Source organism: Giraffa tippelskirchi, chromosome 3 (assembly GCF_054371585.1).
Source record: "Giraffa tippelskirchi isolate mGirTip1 chromosome 3, T2T-mGirTip1v1.2.pri, whole genome shotgun sequence".
NCBI classification, from domain to species: domain Eukaryota; kingdom Metazoa; phylum Chordata; class Mammalia; order Artiodactyla; family Giraffidae; genus Giraffa; species Giraffa tippelskirchi.
Genome location: NC_137277.1, coordinates 127755018 through 127777245, shown reverse-complemented (window position 1 = coordinate 127777245; position 22228 = coordinate 127755018). Strand labels below are relative to the sequence as shown.

The 22228-nt window shown below is 36.2% G+C and overlaps 1 protein-coding gene across 2 annotated transcripts in view; it reads right to left on the bottom strand.

Annotated features, from left to right (window-relative positions):
- Positions 1-22228, bottom strand: part of DPP10 (dipeptidyl peptidase like 10) — a 747248-nt gene that overhangs the window by 164759 nt on the left and 560261 nt on the right. For both annotated transcript variants that reach the window (XM_081579273.1, XM_081579274.1), the window contains 2 exons: positions 2492-2544; positions 2310-2391 (listed from right to left, as the gene is read on the bottom strand). In XM_081579273.1, coding sequence (XP_081435399.1) covers positions 2310-2391; positions 2492-2544 — 135 coding nt within the window. The remainder of the gene's footprint in view (positions 1-2309; positions 2392-2491; positions 2545-22228) is intronic.

Below are 22228 nucleotides of genomic sequence, written 5' to 3'. Positions count from 1 at the left end.
CAGGACTGCTTCAGGGGTTGACCTGCACTTGTATCTTGGAAGCCACTGCCCTTTGCCCCTGCCTGCTTCCCAGTTGAGCTGTAATCGAGCTGTAACTATAACTAGTTTGTTGTTATGAATATGGTCTTCTGCCTTCTGTTTCATTGTTAAAAAGATTTGGAATGACAGACCTCTTGTAGCTCAAACAGGCAGGATTTTATTAAACATTACTTGGTATCTGAGGATGCTTTGATCAGACATCCATAAATGACCTCTCCCATTCAGGAGTTATTTCACTTGGTGTCTAATAAAACTTGTTTGCCCCCAAGTTTTAAGGCATCTTTTATCAGGTTTGCAATGGCTGCAAGGTTTTGAAGGCAGGGAGGCCAGCCTCAGGTGGTTGGGTGGAGCCTCTTGGACAACTATACCACTGACTGGGGTTCAGGTCCCACCCTTTAAGTTAACATTCCCAAGTCTATGTCTTCCTTCTTGTGGACATATAGATGGAATGCTTTCTCTAGGTTTGGCAACCTCAAAGCAGGTGCCTGGATTAAGGCCTGTTTTAGTGTAGCCTCTGCCTGAGTTTGAGGAGGTCCCCATGTCAATGGGATTACCTGACAGAATCACAGCAGTATTTTTTTCATTTTTAAATTACTACTTGTTGTCTTTAAAATAACTTAATCAACCATTTAGAGTGGATATGACAGTGAGTACACTGTTACATCGGATTTCTTTATAAAAATACAACCATAAAGATGCTTAAGCAGCTTCAAGTCTAATGTCTGGCAAATTTGCACATATTTTTCTCATTGTTATTGACAAACTTTTGTTTTAAAAAGTCTTAAAAACTTAATTATGTATTAAGATAGACCTAATAGGCACATCTAAGACATTGTCCTTCCCACATGGAAAACATCTGTAAAAGTTTATGTTAAGCCATTAGTCAACTCTTCTTATTTTCAAAGTCAGTATTACAGAGATTTGCTTTTGAATTTTAGAAATCAATTTCAAATCCAAGTTCATAGTTTTGTAAATTCGAAAAAAAAATCAAAATAACACATCAGAAGTAAGAACATATGATCCATTTTCTACATATTCAAACCAAACTAGTATAAAAATATCACTATCAAACTTGAATGAATATTAAGCAAAATTTAGAGAAAATTCTAGTTTTCAGTTACTTATTACAAAAGAAAAAGGAAACACTAACATTATACTAGGAAGGATAAAATCAATTCAACGTTTGGCTTTGTGTCAAGACAAAGGTGAAATTTATAAATATCAACCAAAGCTGACCATGAAAAAAGAGGATAGAACCTACAAATAATATTAGAAAACACGAAAAAATAAATACAGAAACAAATGTAAAGGTTAAAAAAACACTGAGAAGTTAAATGTATTATGATAAAAATTTGAAAATTTAGGTGAAATGGAATTTTATAAATGCATAGATTACCAAAACCTTAATCTTCCTGTCATAATAGAATAATTTTTTAAAAATCTTTCCACAAAAAAAGAAACTATCACACCATAACTAGACACATCTGTAGGTTAGCTAGTGCAAAAAGATTTTAATAAAATAAAAAGTATAGAAATTGGAATGAAGAAGCAATAATGTCATTATTAACAAAAATATGACAGCCTGGAAAAACTAGGTATTGGTGAGGATATGGAACAAAGGGAATTCTCACATTGTTGCTAGTAGGCATATAAACACACAAAAAATTTTATAAATCAGTTTGGCCATGTGTAGTACTTTTGAGCATGCTCAAGCCATGCAAAAAAGCAATACTAGTTCCTGAGCAGTCTGCCCTTAAAGTCTATATCCAGGCCTGCAAGAGACACGTACAAGAATATCATGAAGCTCAAACTGCTTTTACATCAATCATTCTCTTTTTGAGCTTGTGATAATTTCAAAATTATTTCAAATTATGATGATGAAAAAAATCTTCCCTTAAGAAAACACTGTCAACTGTAGACTTCTATCTTAAATAAATAAAATAAATAATATTTATTTAGAATAAATAAAACATTATGTAACTGGAATTTTGCAGAACTGGTCTTCATATTCTTGGGTACCTTCTGGGTTTCATTATCAACTAGCATTTCGATCACACATTACTCTATAAATTTTTACTTTTTAATTAATTGACAACATAATATTGGTACTGTTGGATATATTCTTAAGTTGGAGTATTAGATAAAAGATATTAAAGTAAATGGAAAACATCCATATAATAGGACAACTTTTACGAGACAGTGGCTTATGTAAGCATTTTCCATAGGGCCCTGGCTGACAGTGTTTGGTGCATATTAATGTCTGTACTTACCAGCTGCTGCCCTTGGACACCCCAGGCTGCGTACTGCAGGACAGAGTCCTCTACTTCTGGAGGATTTAACTCCCAAACTTCCCTTGAAAAAAGGTAAATATTTTTATATGAACCAATTGACACCTACACCTACAGTTCAGTTGGACAGTTGCTCATGGAAACCAGATGATCAAAGAACTTACCTAGTGTGTATATTGTAGATCACATACGAAGCAGTATACGAATAATGAAAAATCTGAAACAAAAAGAAGAGTTACACTTTGGAGTAAAGGCTCTATTTTAATGAGTATATATATGTTTTTGACTAAATTCTGGAAATGCAAAATTTGTTTTAGAGAGAATTCAAAATGTGATTCTTCATTACCTATAAAATAAAGTTCAAACTTTATTCAAGTTAGAATATCGAAACATCGATACCCAAGTGCTTTGGTATTTGGGTTCTACCCGGTTTTCCACTCTTATCATCCACTACTTCTCCTCACCTAGTCTATACTTCAGCTATATTAGATAAATTCTTTCTGTATATCCCAAATATCTTTTTTTAATTTATTTTTCTTAGGATATCCTAACTTCACTCAGATGAAAAATTTTCCTCCTTCCATTACAGCCTATCTATCTAGAGAATTTCTCTCTCTCAAAGTTTACTTTTGACTCTTAGGACATTTCACACCCTGTAGCACAAATTAGATAATATTTTAAGTGCTTGTTTCCTTTTCCCCCTGGAATCAGGTCCAGGTGTGTATTACCTTGGCATCCTCCATATTACCTTATATGGTATCATGTTTGCCTGCAACATGCAATCAATATTTGTTGAATAATGATTCTGGTGGGGAAAAAGCTCTTGCAAATGGAAGGGCTTGTGGAGACAAAATGGGATAACACCCCAAGGACTTCATAGAAATATCTGAAAAGTATATGTTAAATAATTGGTTGCAAGTATGTATCTTCAAGAGACATCTTATATCATCTTATAAAGAGTCCTGTTTGTTTCTAAAGGGCATCCTCCAAAGGATCACAGCTTCCGTGTTGAGGTGACATTAAGGACCATAGTGGATGATGCAAAGATATCCCTAAATTTTGGTTCTTACTAATTAAAGATGATGAAATAATGGAATATAGAGAAAATGAGGAAAATTGTAAAAGATAGGTCAGGGAGAGAGATGATAAGTATGTGACATTTTAATGAAATTATATTTTTCTAAGCTATATGGATCTAGTGAAGAAACTCTTTTCCACTTCTTAACTATATTGTTATATTATTATTTACAGGATTCATAGAGCTTATATTGATACTTTCATTTTTCAGCATATAATTATAAAAACTTCTCTTATCCTATAGTCGATGTACATTGCACAAATATAATACTGTCAATTCAAACTCCTTAGAAGTCAAATTATTATTTCTTCTCACTGCAATAATAATTTCAATTAAACATGATTGGCCACATATTTGGTAAATAAACACTAGTGTTCATTCTGTGCATTGAAATTACAATCCTCCAACAATTTGTTATATTATTGTGTTTCATAATGAAGTGTTTCCTCCATTTCTTTTGGAATAACTATTAACTCTGAGATCACCTTTACTATAGAGTCATAGAAGTGAAAAATATTTTTCCTGATGTCTATTTTGGCATTCATATTGTGTTCTATAAAAGTCCATATTTGACTACAAATTTTAAATCTTGAATTTACTACTATAGCTGACAAAGAGGTGAGAACTGTGACCACTTCAACATTTTGTTTTCCCATCTCAGAAAGTTCTGCTGCCAAAGTAAACTGCCAAGTCATTAAGTAGTCTTCAAATCAGACAAATGTTTCAATGATGTTATGGGTAGAAACAAACTATTCATTTCATCTGTTAATCTACCTAACACACTCTGCTTGAATTCTAGGTTCATATCCCTCTTGACAAAGAGTTCTTGTTCACTACTGTTTTAGTCAACGCAAGCCAAAATAATCACTGACACAAAACTGGATGGATATAACCATTGAATGTTGGTCTCTTTCTATCATATTTATATGATGTAGAGCTATAGAGGTTACGGACTCTTCTCAGTGTATGAATCCTAAGAACTTAGATGTCTTTCCAATGATGGGATTTAGAGAGAGAAATATATAAATTCACATTCTGCTTTGTAGTTCTTAGCCTGATACAGCATTTGTTTCTCTCAGCTGCTATGTTGAAATGGAAGATCACAATAAAGAATTTAACCCTCGCAGATGCAGAGAACAAACTAGCATTTGCCAGAGGAAGGAGGATCAGAGGATGAAGAAAACAGGGGAAAGGGATTAAGAGGTACAAACAACAAGTTATAAAATAAATAAGTCACGAGGATGTAATGTATACCACAGAGAATATAGTTAATAAGATTGTATATGCATAAACTATAAAAATATTGAATCACTATGTTGTACACCTGAAAGTGAAAGTCACTCAGTCGTGTCTGACTCTTTAAAACCACATGGATTATAGAGTCCCTGGAATTCTCCAGGCCAAAATACTGGAGTGGGTAGCCTTTTCCCTCTCCAGGGTATCTTCCCAACCCAGGGATTGACCCCAGGTCTCCCACATTGCAGGTGGATTCTTCATCAGCTGAGCCACAAGGGAAGCCCTGTACACCTGATGCTAATATAATATTGCAAGTGAACTATACTTTAATTTTAAAAAAAAGTTAATCCTACCTAACCTGCAAACACATAGCAAACACATCATAGAGATTGAGCCTCAACTATAGGTTCCCTACAAAGCCAACAGTTTGCAGTTTATAGGTAATTAGATCCTAACCCTTTTCTCCTGGCTTAGAACTCTTTCCACTAAATCCACTATCCTTGATGTGTATGTGTATGTGTGTGTGTGTGTGTGCACATACTCACAGAAGATCTCAAATACTTCTTGTTTTGTAATTTTCCATGACTAAATTGCATTATATGTCCACCACAGAATATAAATAGTACAAGGTAGGAGATGAACAGCGTTAGAGATAGACATTTCTTTATGTTTGTTTGCATAGTGTTACAGAGATTTTGAAAGGGGGAATTTTCAAGAAGGAATGAACTTAGTTTTATTGAATATCTACATTAAAGCACAGTGGAATTAATTCAGTCTGTGTTAATCTGCATCTCTCTCCTTGAATGGCATTTCCATTCCCTTTTTAAAAATGTATTTATTTTAATTGGAGGCTAATTACTTTACAATATTGGAATCAGCCATGGGTGTCCATGTGTTCCCCATCCTGAATCCCCATCCCGCATCCCTCCCCATCCCATCCCTCAGGGTTGTCCCAGTGCACCGGCCCTGAGCACCCTGTCTTACACATTGAACCTGGACTGGTGATCCATTTCACATATGGTAATATATAAGTTTCAATGCTATTCTCTCAAATCATCCCACCTTCACCTTCCCCACAGAGTCCAAAAGACTGTTCTTTACATCTGTGTCTCTTTTGCTGTCTTGCATATAGGGTCATCGTTACCATCTTTCTAAATTCTGTATGTATGCGTTAGTATACTGTATTGGTGTTTTTCTTTCTGACTTACTTCACTCTGTATAATAGGCTCCAGTTTCATACACCTCATTAGAACTGATTCAAATTCATTCTTTTTAATAGCTGAGTAATATTCCATTGCACATATGTACCACAGGTTTCTTATCCATTCGTCTTCTGATGGACATCTATGTTGCTTCCATGTCCTGGCTATTATAAACAGTGCTGCGATGAACATTGGGGTACACGTGTCTCTTTCAGTTCTGGTTTCCTTGGTGTGTATGGCCAGCAGTGGGATTGCTGGGTCATATGGCAGTTCTATTTCCAGTTTTTTCTATTCTTTTTTTTAACATTCTTCACTTCCTTTTATCATACATATCTATTCTATATTGGCTAGGAAGGTCTTGTTTTATGATGAGAAGATAAAATTGTAGTCTGTAAGGTTAGAAACGGTCTTTTTACTGTAATTATTGGCTGCTGTAAAATGAGGGCCAAGTTGAACATCTGATAAGATCCATGGGGACAAAGAAATTTTATGGTCAAAAATTACATATTCATCTCATCTCTGCAAATGATGTTCCACTGCTTGTTACAGAGTATGAATAGTTATGGCAAATGTAGTAGACGTGGGGCAAAATTGAGACATACTATGCAAAAATTTGATCAAATTTATACTCCTGGAAGCTGGACCTGACATGATATTCCATCTCCTGATATCAAAAGGTATTGGAAGGTACAGAAAATATAGGATCCCACAGACCAATCCTATCCCTATCATCTCTACATTGCTCTAGGAACTTATACAAGATTACTAAATGAGAATCATCATGAATGGTAAAAATGATTATTATTATGTGCTGTTATGGTCTATAGTCACCATGTACATTGAATTAGCAAATACTGAATGATTTCTCCTAGGAGAAATACAGGATTAAGTTCCTATGAGCCTCTGGTTAACATTTTCTTCAACCAATAAGTACCTAAGAATTTTTTTTTTCATGTGTTTCTTTTTAACTTGAAAAAGCTGCATCTAACACTGAATATTGTTCATTCATTAGCATTGAGCTCATAGCCAACGGTATTATAACTCATGTTTGAATGAAGCTTACCTAACTCATGTTCAGTTCAGTCACTCAGTCGTGTTCGACTCTTTACGACCCCATGGACTGCAGCATGCCAGGCCTCCCTGTCCACCACCAACTCCTGGAGTTTACTCAAACTCATCTCCATTGAGCAGGTGATGCCATCCAACCATTTCATCCTCTGTCATTCCCTTCTCCTCCCACCTGCAATCTTTCCTAGCATCAGGGTCTTTTCAAATGAGTCAGCTCTTCACATCAGGTGGCCAAAGTATTAGAGTTTCAGCTTCAACATTAGTCCTTCCAATGAATATTCAGGACTGATTTCCATTAGAATTTGGATCTCCTTGCTGCCCAAGGGACTCTCAAGAGTCTTCTCCAACACCACAGTTCAAAAGCATCAATTCTTCAGTGCTCAGCTTTCTTTATAGTCCAACTATCATCCATACATGACTACTGGAAAAACCATAGCCTTGACTAGACAGACCTTTGTTGACAAAGTAATGCCTCTGCTTTTTAATATGCTGTCTAGCTTGGTCATAGCTTTTCTTGCAAGGAGTAAGTGTCTTTTAATTTCACGGTTGCAGTCACCATCTGCAGTGATTTTGGAGCCTCCAAAAATAAACAGTGACACTGTTTCCACTGTTTTGCCATCTATTTGCCATGAAGTGATGGGACTGGATGCCACGATCATTTAGTTTTCTGAATGTTGAGTTTAAAGCTAAATTTTTCACTCTCCTCTTTCACTTATCAAGAGGTTCTTTAGTTCTTTACTTTCTGCATAAGGGTGGTATCATCTGCGTATCTGAGGTTATTGATATTTCTCCCGGCAATCTTGAGTTAAACGTGTGCTTCATCCAGCCTAGCGTTTCTCATGATGTACTCTGCATATAAGTTAAATGAGCAGGCTGACAGTATACAGCCTTGACATACTCCTTTCCCTATTTGGAACCAGTCTGTTGTTCCATGTCCAGTTATAACTGTTGCTTCCTGACCTGCATACAGGTTTGTCAAGAGGCAGGTCAAGTGGTCTGGTATTCCCATCTCTTTAAGAATTTTCCAGTTTGTTGTGATCCACACCGTCAAAGGCTTTGGCATAGTCAATAAAGCAGAAATAGATGTTTTTCTGGAACTCTCTTGCTTTTTTGATGATCCAGAGGATGTTGGCAATTTGATCTTTGGTTCCTCTGCCTTTTCTAAAATCAGCTTGAACACCTGGAAGTTCACAGTTCACGTATTGCTGAAGCCTGGCTTGCAGAATTTTGGGCATTACTTTACTAGCGTGTGAGATGAGTCCAATTGTGGGGTAGTTTGAGCATTCTTTGGCATTGCCTTTCTTTGGGATTGGAATGAAAACTGACCTTTTCCAGTCCTGTGGCCACTGCTAAGTTTTCCAAATTTGTTGTCATATTGAGTGCAGCACTTTCACAGCATCATCTTTCAGGATTTGAAATAGTTCAACTGGAATTCCATCACTAGCTTTGTTCGTAGTGATGCTTCCTAAGGCCCACTTGACTTCACATACCAGGATGTCTAGCTCTAGGTCAGTGATCACACCATTGCGATTATCTGGGTCATGAAGATCTTTTTTGTACAGTCCTAACTCATGTAATTTCTCTTTAAAACACATCATAGCCTTCTGGCACCTGGTAACACTGGACTGCACTTCAGCTCTATGCTTGGGAGCTGTTTAAACAGCAAAATCATGAAAAAAACCCCCACAAACACATGAAAATATAGCCCTAAAAGACCCTCAAAAGCACATTAATTTACAGTATGAAAGCTGGAAAATGAAGGCACTGCATCATCTTCTTTGATCTCACCTGGGAAAGTGCACATCAGGCATCACAAATATTTTGCTGTTTGGCACTTTCTTGAATGACTGTCAATGTGCAGCAAGTATGGATCCTGAAGTTACAAACTGAATTTAGAAAATAGGCATATTTGCAATTCCAGAATCCTTAAATATAGAAGACCAACTATATACATAACATAGACATAGCATGAGATATTACTGGAAGAAATAAGGAAAAAAGCAGGCATATTTAAGGCCTGCCAGAACACAAGAGGGCTTCCCAGGTGGCTCAATGGGTGAAGAATCTGCCTGCAATGCAGGAGACATGGATTTGATCCCTGAATTGGGAAGACACCCCGGAGAAGGAAACGGCAACCAACTTCAATATTATGGCCTGGAAAATACTATGGACAAAGAAGCCTGGAGGGCTATAGTTCATAGGGGTGCAAAGAGTCAGATATGACTGAAGCGATTGAGCACTCATGCATGCAGAAGCCAAAAAATGTATAAAAGTTATCCAGGGTAGTATTCATGCTCTACATGAAGGAAATGAAAACTAGCTACATCCATTCAGTTATCAAATGTCTAGTACACAATCTCTTTGACACAGTTTTGCACTTGGTAGCATTTTAAAAAATGATGATGATGATAACAGCCATTTTTAAAAAGAATGAAATACAAAAGAGTATTAGTTGACAACCTTTATTTATTCCTATATGTTGTCTGTCAGTTTATAAACATGTGTTGAATACTAATTATATGCAAGCACATAAGTCAAGTACCTTGCCAAATGCAAAAACTGTAATAAAAATGATCCCTGCCCACAACTCATTCATTTGGGGTGACAAAGTTAAGAAACATATTAGCATAAAGGGATCCAGTTGCAGGTCTTGGTTAAATTAGGACTTACAAATTATAAACCATAAGCTTTCCAAAATGAAATTAGTAATCTGTTTCAAGATGTGATCATAGAGAAGATAACGGCTGAGTTAGGCATAGAATGGACTAATATAATTATTGAATTGAGCACTTACTATATATTGGACACTGCCGAGCACTATACATATATTATTTATGTTTAAATCAATCTCAGAAAGTAGAAAGTGTAATTTATAATTCATAAGACAGGCTCTGGAAGCACTGAAAGTTTAAGTAAGAGACAGAGCCACAGTTTGCACCTACATCTGTCCGATTACAACTCATAATATGACTTAATCTCTCTGTACACTCTCTCAGGGACCTGAGACAGGAAGCATGATTCCAGTTTTGCAAAAGATTTATTTCTGAAAGACTTTTTAAGGCACCACCCAAAGATTTATGGACAAGAGTAGGCACGAATTAATTGTGATTATCACAGTTAAGAGGGATTTCATTGAAAGATGATCTAATATATCAGATTAAAATTATAAATCCCCTTCTGTTTTAGCTGTTTTTCAGATTTTTTTCTTGGAATACCAGTTATTACTTAAGACATCTATGGGGATTCATGTTAAAGAGAGTTACACTTACAAGAAAAAAGAACAGGGTGCTTTAGTAATTTATGCTTAGCAAAGGCTTAAATCTCTAGGTACCAAACCTCTGCACCGCAGTTAAACTGCCGAATTGGAATAAATAGCATGCATTTTCATGGCCTTGAGAATATTTAAAATAGGACTATGGATTTGCCATTAAATCAGACAGTTAGGAAAACTAAAGTGTGAGGAAGTAGGTCTCTGAATAAATAATATTAATTCTTGTAAAAAATGGCAGTGAAAGAAAAGACAATGTAGGCAACAAAGTGTTTGTTTCTCTTGGAAATAAGTGGTATGATGATGCCAAGTTTGTTCCAGGATAATGGACTAGTACCTTTTGTGATGAGTAAGGAGTGGTTCTGTTGTTGGAAATTTTATCTTTATTATTCAGTGAAGAACCAGACCATCAGGTAGGAAACTCTAGTGCAGTAAACAGGGTTCACAAAATTGCAAGATGCAGTTCTACAAAAATTCTTTTAAGACGCTGTATTAAAAAAAATCTTTGTGAACATTGTGAACAGCAAGTGCTGGTAGAAAGAGAAAATAAATATGGGAGGGTATTAAAGGTATAAGTAATATTTGTCATATTTTAGTCTCCTTTCCTTGGAGAAGGCAATGGCAACCCACTCCAGTACTCTTGCCTGGAAAATCCCATGGACAGAGGAGCCTGATAGGCTGCAGTCCATGGGGTCGCTAGGAGTTGGACAGGACTGAGCAACTTCCCTTTCACTTTTCACTTTCCTGCATTGGAGAAGGAAATGGCAACCCACTCCAGTGTTCTTGCCTGGAGAATCCCAGGGATGGGGGAGCCTGGTGGGCTGCCGTCTATGGGGTCGCACACAATCGGACACGACTGACGCGACTTAGCAGCAGAAGCAGCAGTCTCCTTTCCTTAGGCTTTAAGATTGACGTGAACACCCTGTGAAAGTGAAAGTTGCTCAATTGTGTCCCACTCTTTGTGACCCCATGGACTGTAGCCTGCAGGACTCCTCTGTTCATGGAATTCTCCAGGCCATAATACTGGAATGAGTAGCCAGTTCTCTTCTCCAGGGGATGCTCCAAAGCCAGGGATTGAGCCCAGGTCTCCCACATCGCTGCCAGACTCTTTACCATCTGAGCAACCAGGGAAGCCCATATACTACAAGGAACTCTACTCAATAATCTGTAATGACCTATATTGGAAAAAGACTCTAAAAAAGAGTGGATACGTGTATATGCATAACTGATTCACTTTGCTGTGTAGCAGAAACTAACAACACTGCAAATCAACTACATGCCAATAAAAATTAATTTTAAAAAACTTATATGTGTTGATAAGATCATTACTGACAGGTTTTACCACCTATGTCAGTGCTTCTTGGGATGGGCACACCCTAGATTTCCCTACTTTGAGATTTTCACTGATGTCATTACCCTTGATCCTCAATCTGAAAGTGGATAAAAATGTTTTCTGGGATTCACAGGTGGCTCAGTGGTTAAATAATCCACTGGTGAATGCAGAAGATTCAAGTTCAATCCCTGTGTCAGGAAGATTCCCTGGAAGAGGAAATGGCAACCCTCTCCAGTATTCTTGCCTGGAGAATTCAATGGACAGAGGAGCCTGGTGGGCTACATTCCATGGGTTCACAAAGAGATGGACATGACTGAGCATGCACATGCAAAAAAAACAAAAAAACAAAAAAAACTTTTTTTTCTATGTTTTATCCTTCAAGAAATTAAATAAAGAATCCTGTATACAAGAAAAAAGAAAACGAAAAAACAAACAAAAAAACTCCTTCTCCTCCAAGATAAACAACAAGTAAAACCGGGATTGGAACCAAAATCTTACACATTCCACACATGCAAGCATGTTTTAAAGTGTTACCACACAAAAGAACCATGTAAGATTCTTTCATTGTGTCATCTTTATGGTAAGTGGCAGACAGTAAAATACTCAAGAGGATGCTGCTAGAGGATGAGACTAAGTATAAATGATGCTAGAGAAGATGAAGTTTAGATGCTGTTTAAATTCAGCATTAATTTTGGCAAAACCTATATAAAATAAATAAAAATAAATTTACTAATTAAAAAAAGACAGACTATTTCTCAAAACCTAATTTAGTCATTCTGTTAGCCTAAAGGCATCATGATGTCATCATCACGTAGAATATATAGCAATATTTTTACTTTTTATTGTTTTATTTGAGTCTAGTAGGCTTCCCATTTGGAGAAAATAGGATACTGGGTTTTTTTTTTTTAGTATTCATAGTGCGTTCACTGAGTTGAAATACAGTACTGTCAGTGTAATATGAAAATAGACAACCTAATAAAAATATGTAGATAATTAATTTGATTAATAAGAGTAAATTAAATTTTCCTTGGTGGCTCAGATGGAGAAAGAATCTGCCTGCAATGCAGGAGACCAAGGTTGGATCCCTTGGTTGGGGTGATCCCCTGGAGAAGGGAATGGCAACCCACTTCAATATTCTTGTCTGGAGAATATCATGGACAAAGAAGCCTGGAGGGTTATAGTTCATAGGGTTGAAAAGAACTGAATATCACTGAAGTGACTGAGCACTCATGCATGCAGAACACAATAAATGTGTAAAAGTTATCCAGGGTAGAGTTCATGTTCTACATGAAGCAAATGAAAACTAGCTACAAAATTAGCTAATACTCCAGTATTCTTGCCTGGAGTATCCCATGGACAGAGTAGCCTGGCAGGCTATAGTCCAAGGGGTTGCAAAGAGTCAGACATATAAGTGACTGACACTTTCACTTTCAAACATGATTTCATCTAAAATATTTATTTTATATAAGAAATTTGGAAGGATTGATGTTGAAGCTGAAACTCCAATACTTTGGCCACCTGACGTGAAGAGCTGACTCATTTGAAAAGACCCTGATGCTGGGAAAGATTGAGGGCAGGAGGAGAAGGGGATGACAGAGGATGAGTTGGTTAGATGGCATCACCGACTCGATGGACATGGGTTTGGGTGGATTCCGGGAGTTGGTGATGGACAGGGAGGCCTGGCATGCTGTGGTTCATGGGGTTGCAAAGAGTCGGACACGACTGAGCGATTGAACTGAACTGAATGACTCAAGTCTTGAAAGCAGACAACAAAAATGACCCGGGCATCATTTTTCAATTTCATATAGGTCTGTTGTGCCCAGGATATAAACCTATGGCTTGCAAAGTAACAGCAACCAGCATGAAGAATATATTTCATTATACAACAAGATTGCTGAGTGAGAGAAAGAAACCATTTTCTGATATATTTCCTGTTAAAAACATTAACTGTTCATTATAACAATAAGTCCTAGAATTACTCTTATAATTTTATTCATGAGAAGTTGTCTATAATACAAAATTTCATTTCAAAGAAGCTCCCTGGCATCAGTTTTTAAATTATTCATATTTAGCAGGTAATTTTCACCATAATATACTGCTGACTAAAGTACCAACCTCATTGACAGTGCCACCTTTTGTAATAAAATATTTTCATATACCAGACCTTTCTATATTAATTCATGTGAATAAACTACTTTCAAACCACCTGACATTATACTATTTCCTATGTCCTAATATTAAACACAACTGGTTTGATAACCTGAATAGCACTTAAGGGTCAATTGCTGACAAGTAGTGCAAGCAGGTTTCAAATTGTATTATAAAGTACAAAATTTAAATATCATCTAAATACTCATACAATAGATTTCTCTCAAGCCTGTCAGTGAAGAAATAAATATATTGCAACAGGACTCAGGGAGGCCTGGTGTGCTGCAGTCCACGGGGTCGCAGAGAGTCAGACACAACTTGGCAACTGAACAACAACAACAACAATGTGAGAGACAAAAATCTCAAGCTGTTTCTACTTAGTACTGGAACTTGAAAAACAAGGATTAAAATAACTGGTTCAACAATATTTGAGGTATTTGCATGCCCTTGTTGACTGAACCAAGTATGCAGCATTGGAAATTAGTAATTTAATTCCCCAGCAACTTGATGAAAAGGTCCTTTTTTTATTTCAATGGAATCAAGTCCTAGCTTGTGTTTACTTGAGCAAGTTACTTAAATCTTTTGCTTTATTCATTAGGAAAATGGAGAAAGCAAAACATATCCAACTGTTTCCTTACAAAGATTATAAGACAAATTACAAGGAAACTATTTAGTTATCACATGAGGCTAAATCAAAACTCAAATCAAAATCAGGAAAATTCAAAATTATTGAAATTGAAATTTTAAAATTTAAGAAACCTCTCACTATCAAACAACCATAAAATTAATTGTATGTAATTCATACTACTTATTTTTTGTAACACCATAACCCCATAAATAATTGACTTGTTTGTTTTGAATAATTGCTAAAAATATAAGATAAAAAATTAAAAACATAATTTTAAAGAATATATTGTAATTTATGTAAGTATTTATATGTTAACAGCTATTTAGATGATCAAATTTTCACATAAACAAAATATTGAGATTATTTTCATTGGATATTTACATATATTCTTAGGATACATGCCGCAAAGTAATATTTGTAGGTCAGAAGATTTGCACATTTTACATTTTGCTTATTACCAAGTCATTTTCTAGAAAGATTAGAAATAATTTATAATGCTATGTGCTTTACAAGTATCTTATCTTTAATACCACAATAAAATAATATTACCCATTGTGCTGATTTAGATCGTTTGAATGGCAAAAACAAAAACAAATGTCATTATTTAGACTTGCAGCTAGATTATGATTAAGCCTGACTAGCTTGCCATATTGCTTTGTATTTTTCTTAAAGATTTGTATTTATTGGTGACTCACTTATTGTCTTTTCAAAGAGATTGCTGGTCTTTTCCTTGTTGATATCTAAAAGTTCTTTTTATATTACAAATTGAAAATATATTTTCATGCATGCAATAAATATTTTACCCAACTAAAGTTTGCCTTTTCTCTTTGTCTATGTATATTTTCTAAGTGAAGTGAAGTGAAGTCGCTCAGTCGTGTCTGACTCTTTGCAACCCCAGGGACTGTAGCCTACCAGGGTCCTCTGTCTATGGGATTTTCCAGGTAAGAGTACTGGAGTGGGTTGCCATTTTCTTCTCCACGGGATCTTCCCAACCCAGGGATTGAATCCAGATCTCCCGCATTGTGGGCATACGCTTTACCATCTGAACCACCAGGGAAGCCCTGGTATTTTCTAAAGAGAAATGTTAAATCTCTGTGTGATTATTTCTAAAAGCTATTTACTATTTCAGATCCTAGTCATGTGCCAAGAGAAGCTTCATTACCTCAACACTATAAACTTTAAACAGTTATTTCTCTAGTACTTCTAAAATCCATGATATCTTCTGTCCACCTAAAATTATTTTTGGTTTAAAGGGTAAAGTATAAATTCAGTTGTTTTCCTTTCCCCAATAAACAGGCAGTTCTCCAGTATAACTGATTTGTAATTTATCTTTTTACTTAATGTACATCTGAAATCCCTTCTATAACTTTGATCTTTTTTTCTGACTAGAATCATTACAATACAACTTTAAAATACATTTTAACATCCGAGGAAGTTAGTTCATTTCATCTTTTTTGTGACGTACATACACTCTAAATCTTGCCTATTTAAGTGCAGGTGTTAATCTGATTAAATTCCAGTTAAACTCCTGATTAAATTCTAGTTAAACCAAGAATAGGATTAACTGTTGTCAAATGGAAGGTTATTGTTTATTACTTTCAAAAAACTTGAGTCCATTTCTTAAAATATACTTTTATTGGTCATGAGCATAATTTACTTGCTCCTGTTTTAATTTAATATCTTCTATCATCATAAGCTTGCAGAGTAGTGTAATATGAAGACTGTCGGTTGGGTGTAAAAGTTTGTAGATTGTTTGGTTCAATACTTACTGTGAAACTTGAACAAGTGACATAACTTTGTCTTTTCATAGTGATAAATACATCTTCAAGAAGAATCAATGATTTTCTTAAGGATGGGATATAGGATAGAAAGACCAGAAATAATCCCTCATGCCAATAATCAATTATTCTATGACAAAGGAGGCAAGAATATACAATGGGGAAAAGACAGTCTCTGATAAGTGGTGCTAGGAAAACGAGAGCTACGTGCAAGAGAATGAAATTAGAACATTCTTTAACACCATGCACAAAGATAAAGTCAAAATGAAACAAAGACCTAAATGAAAGGCCACACACTATAAACTCTTAGAGGAACACATAAGTAGAACATTCTTTGACATAAATCACAGCAATATCTTTTTGGATCCTTCTCCTAGAGAAATGAGAATAAAAACCAAAATAAACAAATGGGACCTAATTAAACTAAAAAGCTTTTGCACAGCCAAAGAAACCATAAACAACACAAAAAGACAATCCTCATAATGGGAGAAAATATTTGTAAATATATTCACTGCAAGGGTTTAATCTCCAAAATATCTAAACAATTTATGCAGATCACTGTCAAAGAAACAAACAACTCAATCAAAAAATGGGTTGAAGATAAAAATAAATAGAAATTTCTACAAAGAAAACATACAGATGACAAAAAAAAACCACACATGAAAAGATGCTTGACATCAGTAATTATCATAAAAACGCAAATCAAAACTACAATGAGGTATCACCTCATATCAGTCAAAATGGCCATCATCAAGAAGCCTACAAACAATAAATGCTGGACAGGGTGTGGAGAAAAGGGAACCCTCCCACACTGTTGGGGGGAATTTAAATTGATACAACTATTATGAAGAATGATATGGAGGTTCCTTAAAAACCTAAAAATAGAACTAACATATGATCCTGCAATGCCACTCCTGGGCATCTGCGTCCATGCTAAATAGTTTCAGTCGTTTCTGTTTGTGATCCCATGGACTGTAGATCACCAGGCTCCTCTGTCCATGTGATCGTCCAGGCAAAAATAGTGGAGTGTGTTGCCATTTCCTTCTCCAGGGGATCTTCCCTACCCAGGAATCAAACCCACTTCTCTTATGTCTCCTGCATTGGTGAGCAGGTTCTTTACCACTAGCATCCCCTGGAAAGCCCCTCCTGGGCACATATCCATAGAAAACCATCATCAGAAAAGATACATGCAACCCAATGTTCACTGCAGCACTATTTAAAATAGCCAAGACATGGAAGCAACCTAAATGTTCATCAACAGAGGAATAGATAAAGAAGATGTGTATGTATCTACAATGGAATACTACTCAGCCATAAAAAAGAATGAAATGATGCTATTTGCAACAATATGAATGGCTCTAGAGATTATCATACTAGATGAATGATAATCAGTATCATTCAATGATAATGAATGATAATCATGAATGATAATCATGAATGATAATCATGAAGTAAGTGAGATAAAGACAAATATCATGTGATATCACATATGTGGAATCTAATGTTTAAAAATGATACAGTTGAACTTATTTACAAACTAGAATTAGACTCACAGATTTTGAAAATAAACTTACGGTTACAAAAGGGAAAAAATAGCAGGGAGGGACAAATAAGGATCTTGGGATTAATGTATACACACTACTATATATAAAGTAGATAACCAACAAGGACCTACTGTATAACACAGGAAACCCTACTTAATGTTCTGTAATAACCTATATGATTAAAATATCTGAAAAATAATGCATATGTATAGCTGAATCACTTTGCTGTACAGCTAAGACTAACACAATGTTGTTAAGCAACTATACTCCAATAACACTTTTTAAAAATTAAGGATAAGAAGTTACTGAAAGAGTTAACAGAGAACTCTTTTCAGAGTAAATGTTGTAGGCTGAAAATATTTGAGAATAGCCCTGGAATAAAAATATAGGCAGACATCCATAAAAATGAATGTGCTTTTATATGCTGCTTATAAAATTGACTTGAATTCTAAGCTATAAGGAAATATTTATTTTTCAACAGGAAACAACTTGAGACAAAATTGTGACATTAATATCTAAAGAAAGTTGTCACCCCACATAGCAAAGATAATGCTCCACTGATTTTCAATATAAAATCCCTTTGATCCCTCTATTTGTAACATTTCTGATGGCATTAAAATCAAATATATAAAGAATTGACTTTCATCTCAATCACTTCATGTATATCCATCTGGAAAAGTGGCCTATGCCAATTCGATTATTACTAAAAGCGGGACTTTCTCAATTGAACCAACTGAGCCTTCAAAATGACAAACAGATCATTTAGAAACCATCAGGTAGAGCAGGTACCAGAGCTGAAGGATCAACAATAGGCCTTTTCTCCCTCTTAGAAAGCTATATATGTATGAAATATAATACTTACAAAGGGGAGATAGTACATATGATTTATGCCCAAAATCAGATGATCAGGGCAAATTGCAAAAATCTAAAGTACGTGGATCTGTTTCCTTCACTTCTGTGCCCAATTTGGTTGACCCCAGAGTCTCAGTGCTGCACTTGGACTCATTAGTATCTTAATACAGTAAGTCTCCTACAGTATCTCCCCTACAAGCTCCATTCTAAGAGCATGTTCTTAAGTCCAATTAGTTTGTAAGTCCAAAAAAGTTAGCCTGCTACCCAACCAACACAATTGGCTATATAGTCCTGAACTGTAATATGTTTATAATACTTTTCACACAAAATAATACATTAAAAAATAAAACACAATAATAAAGAAAACATTTTAAATCTTACAGTACAGGACCTTGAAAAGTGCAGTACAACAGCCAACATACAGGGGCTGTCATTGAGTGAACAGGTAAGAAGGGTTAGTGACTGTGGGAGGAAGAGGAAGTGGGAGATGGTACACCTGAAAGATTGTCAGCAATAGGAGATGGAAAGCAAGCTGCAATTTCACTCACACCCAATGTTTATGGCACAGGTTCTGGTTCCTTGATGGATTTAATTCTATCTACCCTCTTGAACAAATGATGCAGGGAAGTCTGGGTAGTAGCATGTTCACATCTTTGAAGGCTTGTACATATGTAGGAGACTTACTATAATCCAAAGTATCCTTCCCCTCCCCTCTTTAAAAAAAGATGTCTTTGATGTTCAGATTTTTTTAAATTGGGGTATAGGTGGCTCAGTGGTAAAAATCCACATGCCAATGCAGGAGACTCAGGAGACACGGGTTCAACCCTTGGATCTGGAAGATCCCCTTTAGGAGGCGGAAAGACAACCTACTCCAGTATTCTTGCTTGAGAAATCCCATGAACAGAGTAGCCTGGTGGACTACAGTCCATGGGGTTGCCAAGTTGGACACCACTGAGCGACTGAGCACATACACACACATAGCTGCTTTACAAAGGTTAGTTGGGTTCTGTTGTACAATCAAGTGAGTCAGCTATATGTACACATATATCCCCTCCTTCTGGGATCTCGCTCTGACCCCCATCCCATCAATCTAGGTCACAAGAGAGCACTGAGTTCAAATCTTCTGAATCATAAAATCATTAGAAGAACTTTATAAAATTATGAATTCCAGGAAATCACCTAGGAGAGACCTTGAAATCTGTATTTTACTGTGTGACTCCAGTCATTCTTTTTGTCAGGCAGGTTTGGGAAATGCTATCCTACTCTATGAGAACTTCCATTTTTCAGAGGCAAGGTGAGTGAACAGAAAAACCAGGGGCTGCAGAAATTTCATTATAAAACATGAGAAAAGGGCTTCAGAGTCAGTGTTCTTCCCTAATATGAAGTCCATCATCCTGTTCAGTTCAGAGTACAATAGAGAAGTCATTCTTACAAGCAAATATACAAAGTTTTAAACTCATTTCCCAATGCAGTATCATGGGCAGAATCTAGGAGTACATAGGTATCAAATATCTTTCCTGGTTCAAAGAAAGCAGCAGCCAGGCTGAGGGTAATAAATACTTGGCAGCAGGTATTACACACTGAGTTGTAAAGAAAAATTACCCTTTTAGTTAACATTGAAGAAGATGATGCATTTTCTTTAACTTAAGTGTTATTCTTAATTGAGGCTTTGAACTTCTGAATTAGTTATAAGAACCCATATATAAGAAAACAACCACAGTTCTGACTGTGGAGGAAAATACCATGCGGAATTCCAGAAAGTATCAGAAGATATTGAACAACAAGTAGATGACAAAAAACTGGACAAAAGAAATATAATTTTCTCAATGACTTGGCTAAGGGACCTGATGTGCTATTAGAATTTATGCTTAGCAGCATACTACATTTAAATTCCAGGGAACTACATTTTGGACAGAGTGAGTTTAAGGCCCCATATGTGGAAAATAAGAATGATAATATGACCTACCTCATAGGCTTACTGTATAGATTAACTGTGATAATGGTTGTGAAGTTCTTAGTATATCTTAAGTATTCAATAAACATTATTATTACTGTTGATGTTGTTGTTGCCACAGTCGCTGCTGTTACTATGACGATATCATGTTTGAAATATTTATATGATTAATTATTAGGGTTTTTATTATTAACTTAATCTTTGCAAACTACATTTTTAATTATATAATTTTCAAATAAGTCAATTATCTAGATATTCTTAGACACATTTTGACTCCTAACAACTGCAATCAATATTACAGTGGCTGGAAGTGATCAGGATGATGAAGTGGGAGGAAGTGGTACTCACCTCCCGCCACTAACACATCAAAAATATATCTACATGTGGAACAATTTTCACTGAATACTAACACACTGGAAATATTCTGAATCCTGACTGAGTGGTGGTTATAATTCATTAAGAGGAGCATTTTAGATCTGGGCAATCTACTATTTATAAGATATACATCAATTAAAAAAAATAAGTTTAAAGCATCAGTGTCCATCAATGTCTCCCCATTGTTTACAGGAGGAAATCTAGATTTTTTTCAGAGCACTGACCTCAACAGCAATAAGTTCATTGTTTGTCTTCTACTCAATAATCCCCAGACTATAATCTCCCGGAGGTCAAGACCATGACTGTACCTTTCATTGCTGTAATCCCAACTCCTGGCACAGCCCCTGGCAAAGAGCAGATGCTCAATCTATACATATTTTAAATAAATTAATGATGACTAGTGGCTTTATCTTGTTCCAGTAGCAACACTTCTGAGTTCCACCCCTCAGCTACCTCCCAGAGGTTTCTGGCAGTTCCCTAGCACTGTCCAGTACTGGAGAGTAGCTTACCTCTGCCCCTCCTAGTTAAACCACAAGAGGCTCTCACCTGGACCCTTCTACAGCTTCCCAAATGCTCTCGCTGCCCACCTCTCTCCCTTCCCCTTCTCGACCCAGAAGCCTTGGAAGTGTTAATAGATAATTGTGAGATCAGTTCAGTTCAGTTGCTCAGTCGTGTCTGACTCTTTGCGACCCCATGGACTGCAACACACCAGGACTCCCTGTCCATCACCAGCTCCTGGAGTTTACTCAAACTTATGTCCACTGAGTCAGTGATACCATCCAACCATCTTATCCTCTGTTGTCCCCTTCTCCTCCCACCTGCAATCTTTCCCAGCATCAGGGTGTTTTTCAATGAGTCAGTTGTTGGCATTAGGTGGCCAAAGTATTGGAGTTTCAGCTTCAATATCAGTCCTTCCAATGTATATTCAGGACTGATTTCCTTTAGGATGGACTGGTTGGATCTCCTTGGAGTCCAAGGGACTCTTCAAGAGTCTTCTCCAATACCAGTTTAAAAGCATCAATTCTTCAGTGCTCAGCTTTCTTTATAGTCCAGCTCTCACATCCATACATGACTACCGGAAAAACCATAGCTTTGACTAGATAGACCTTTGTTGGCAAAGTAATGTCTCTGCTTTTTAATATGCTGTCTAGGTTGGTTATAGCTTTTCTTTCAAGGAGCAAGCATCTTTTAATCTCGTGGCTGCAGTCACCATCTGCAGTGATTTTGGAGCCCAAAAAATAAAGTTTGTCACTATTTCCATTGTTTCCCCATCTATTTGCCATGAAGTGATGGGACCAGATGCCATGATCTTAGTTTTCTGAATGTTGAGCTTTAAGCCAACTTTTTCACTCTCTTCTTTCACTTTCATCAGGAGGCTCTTTAATTCTTCACTTTCTGCCATAAGGGTGTTGTCATCTGCATATCTGAGGTTATTGA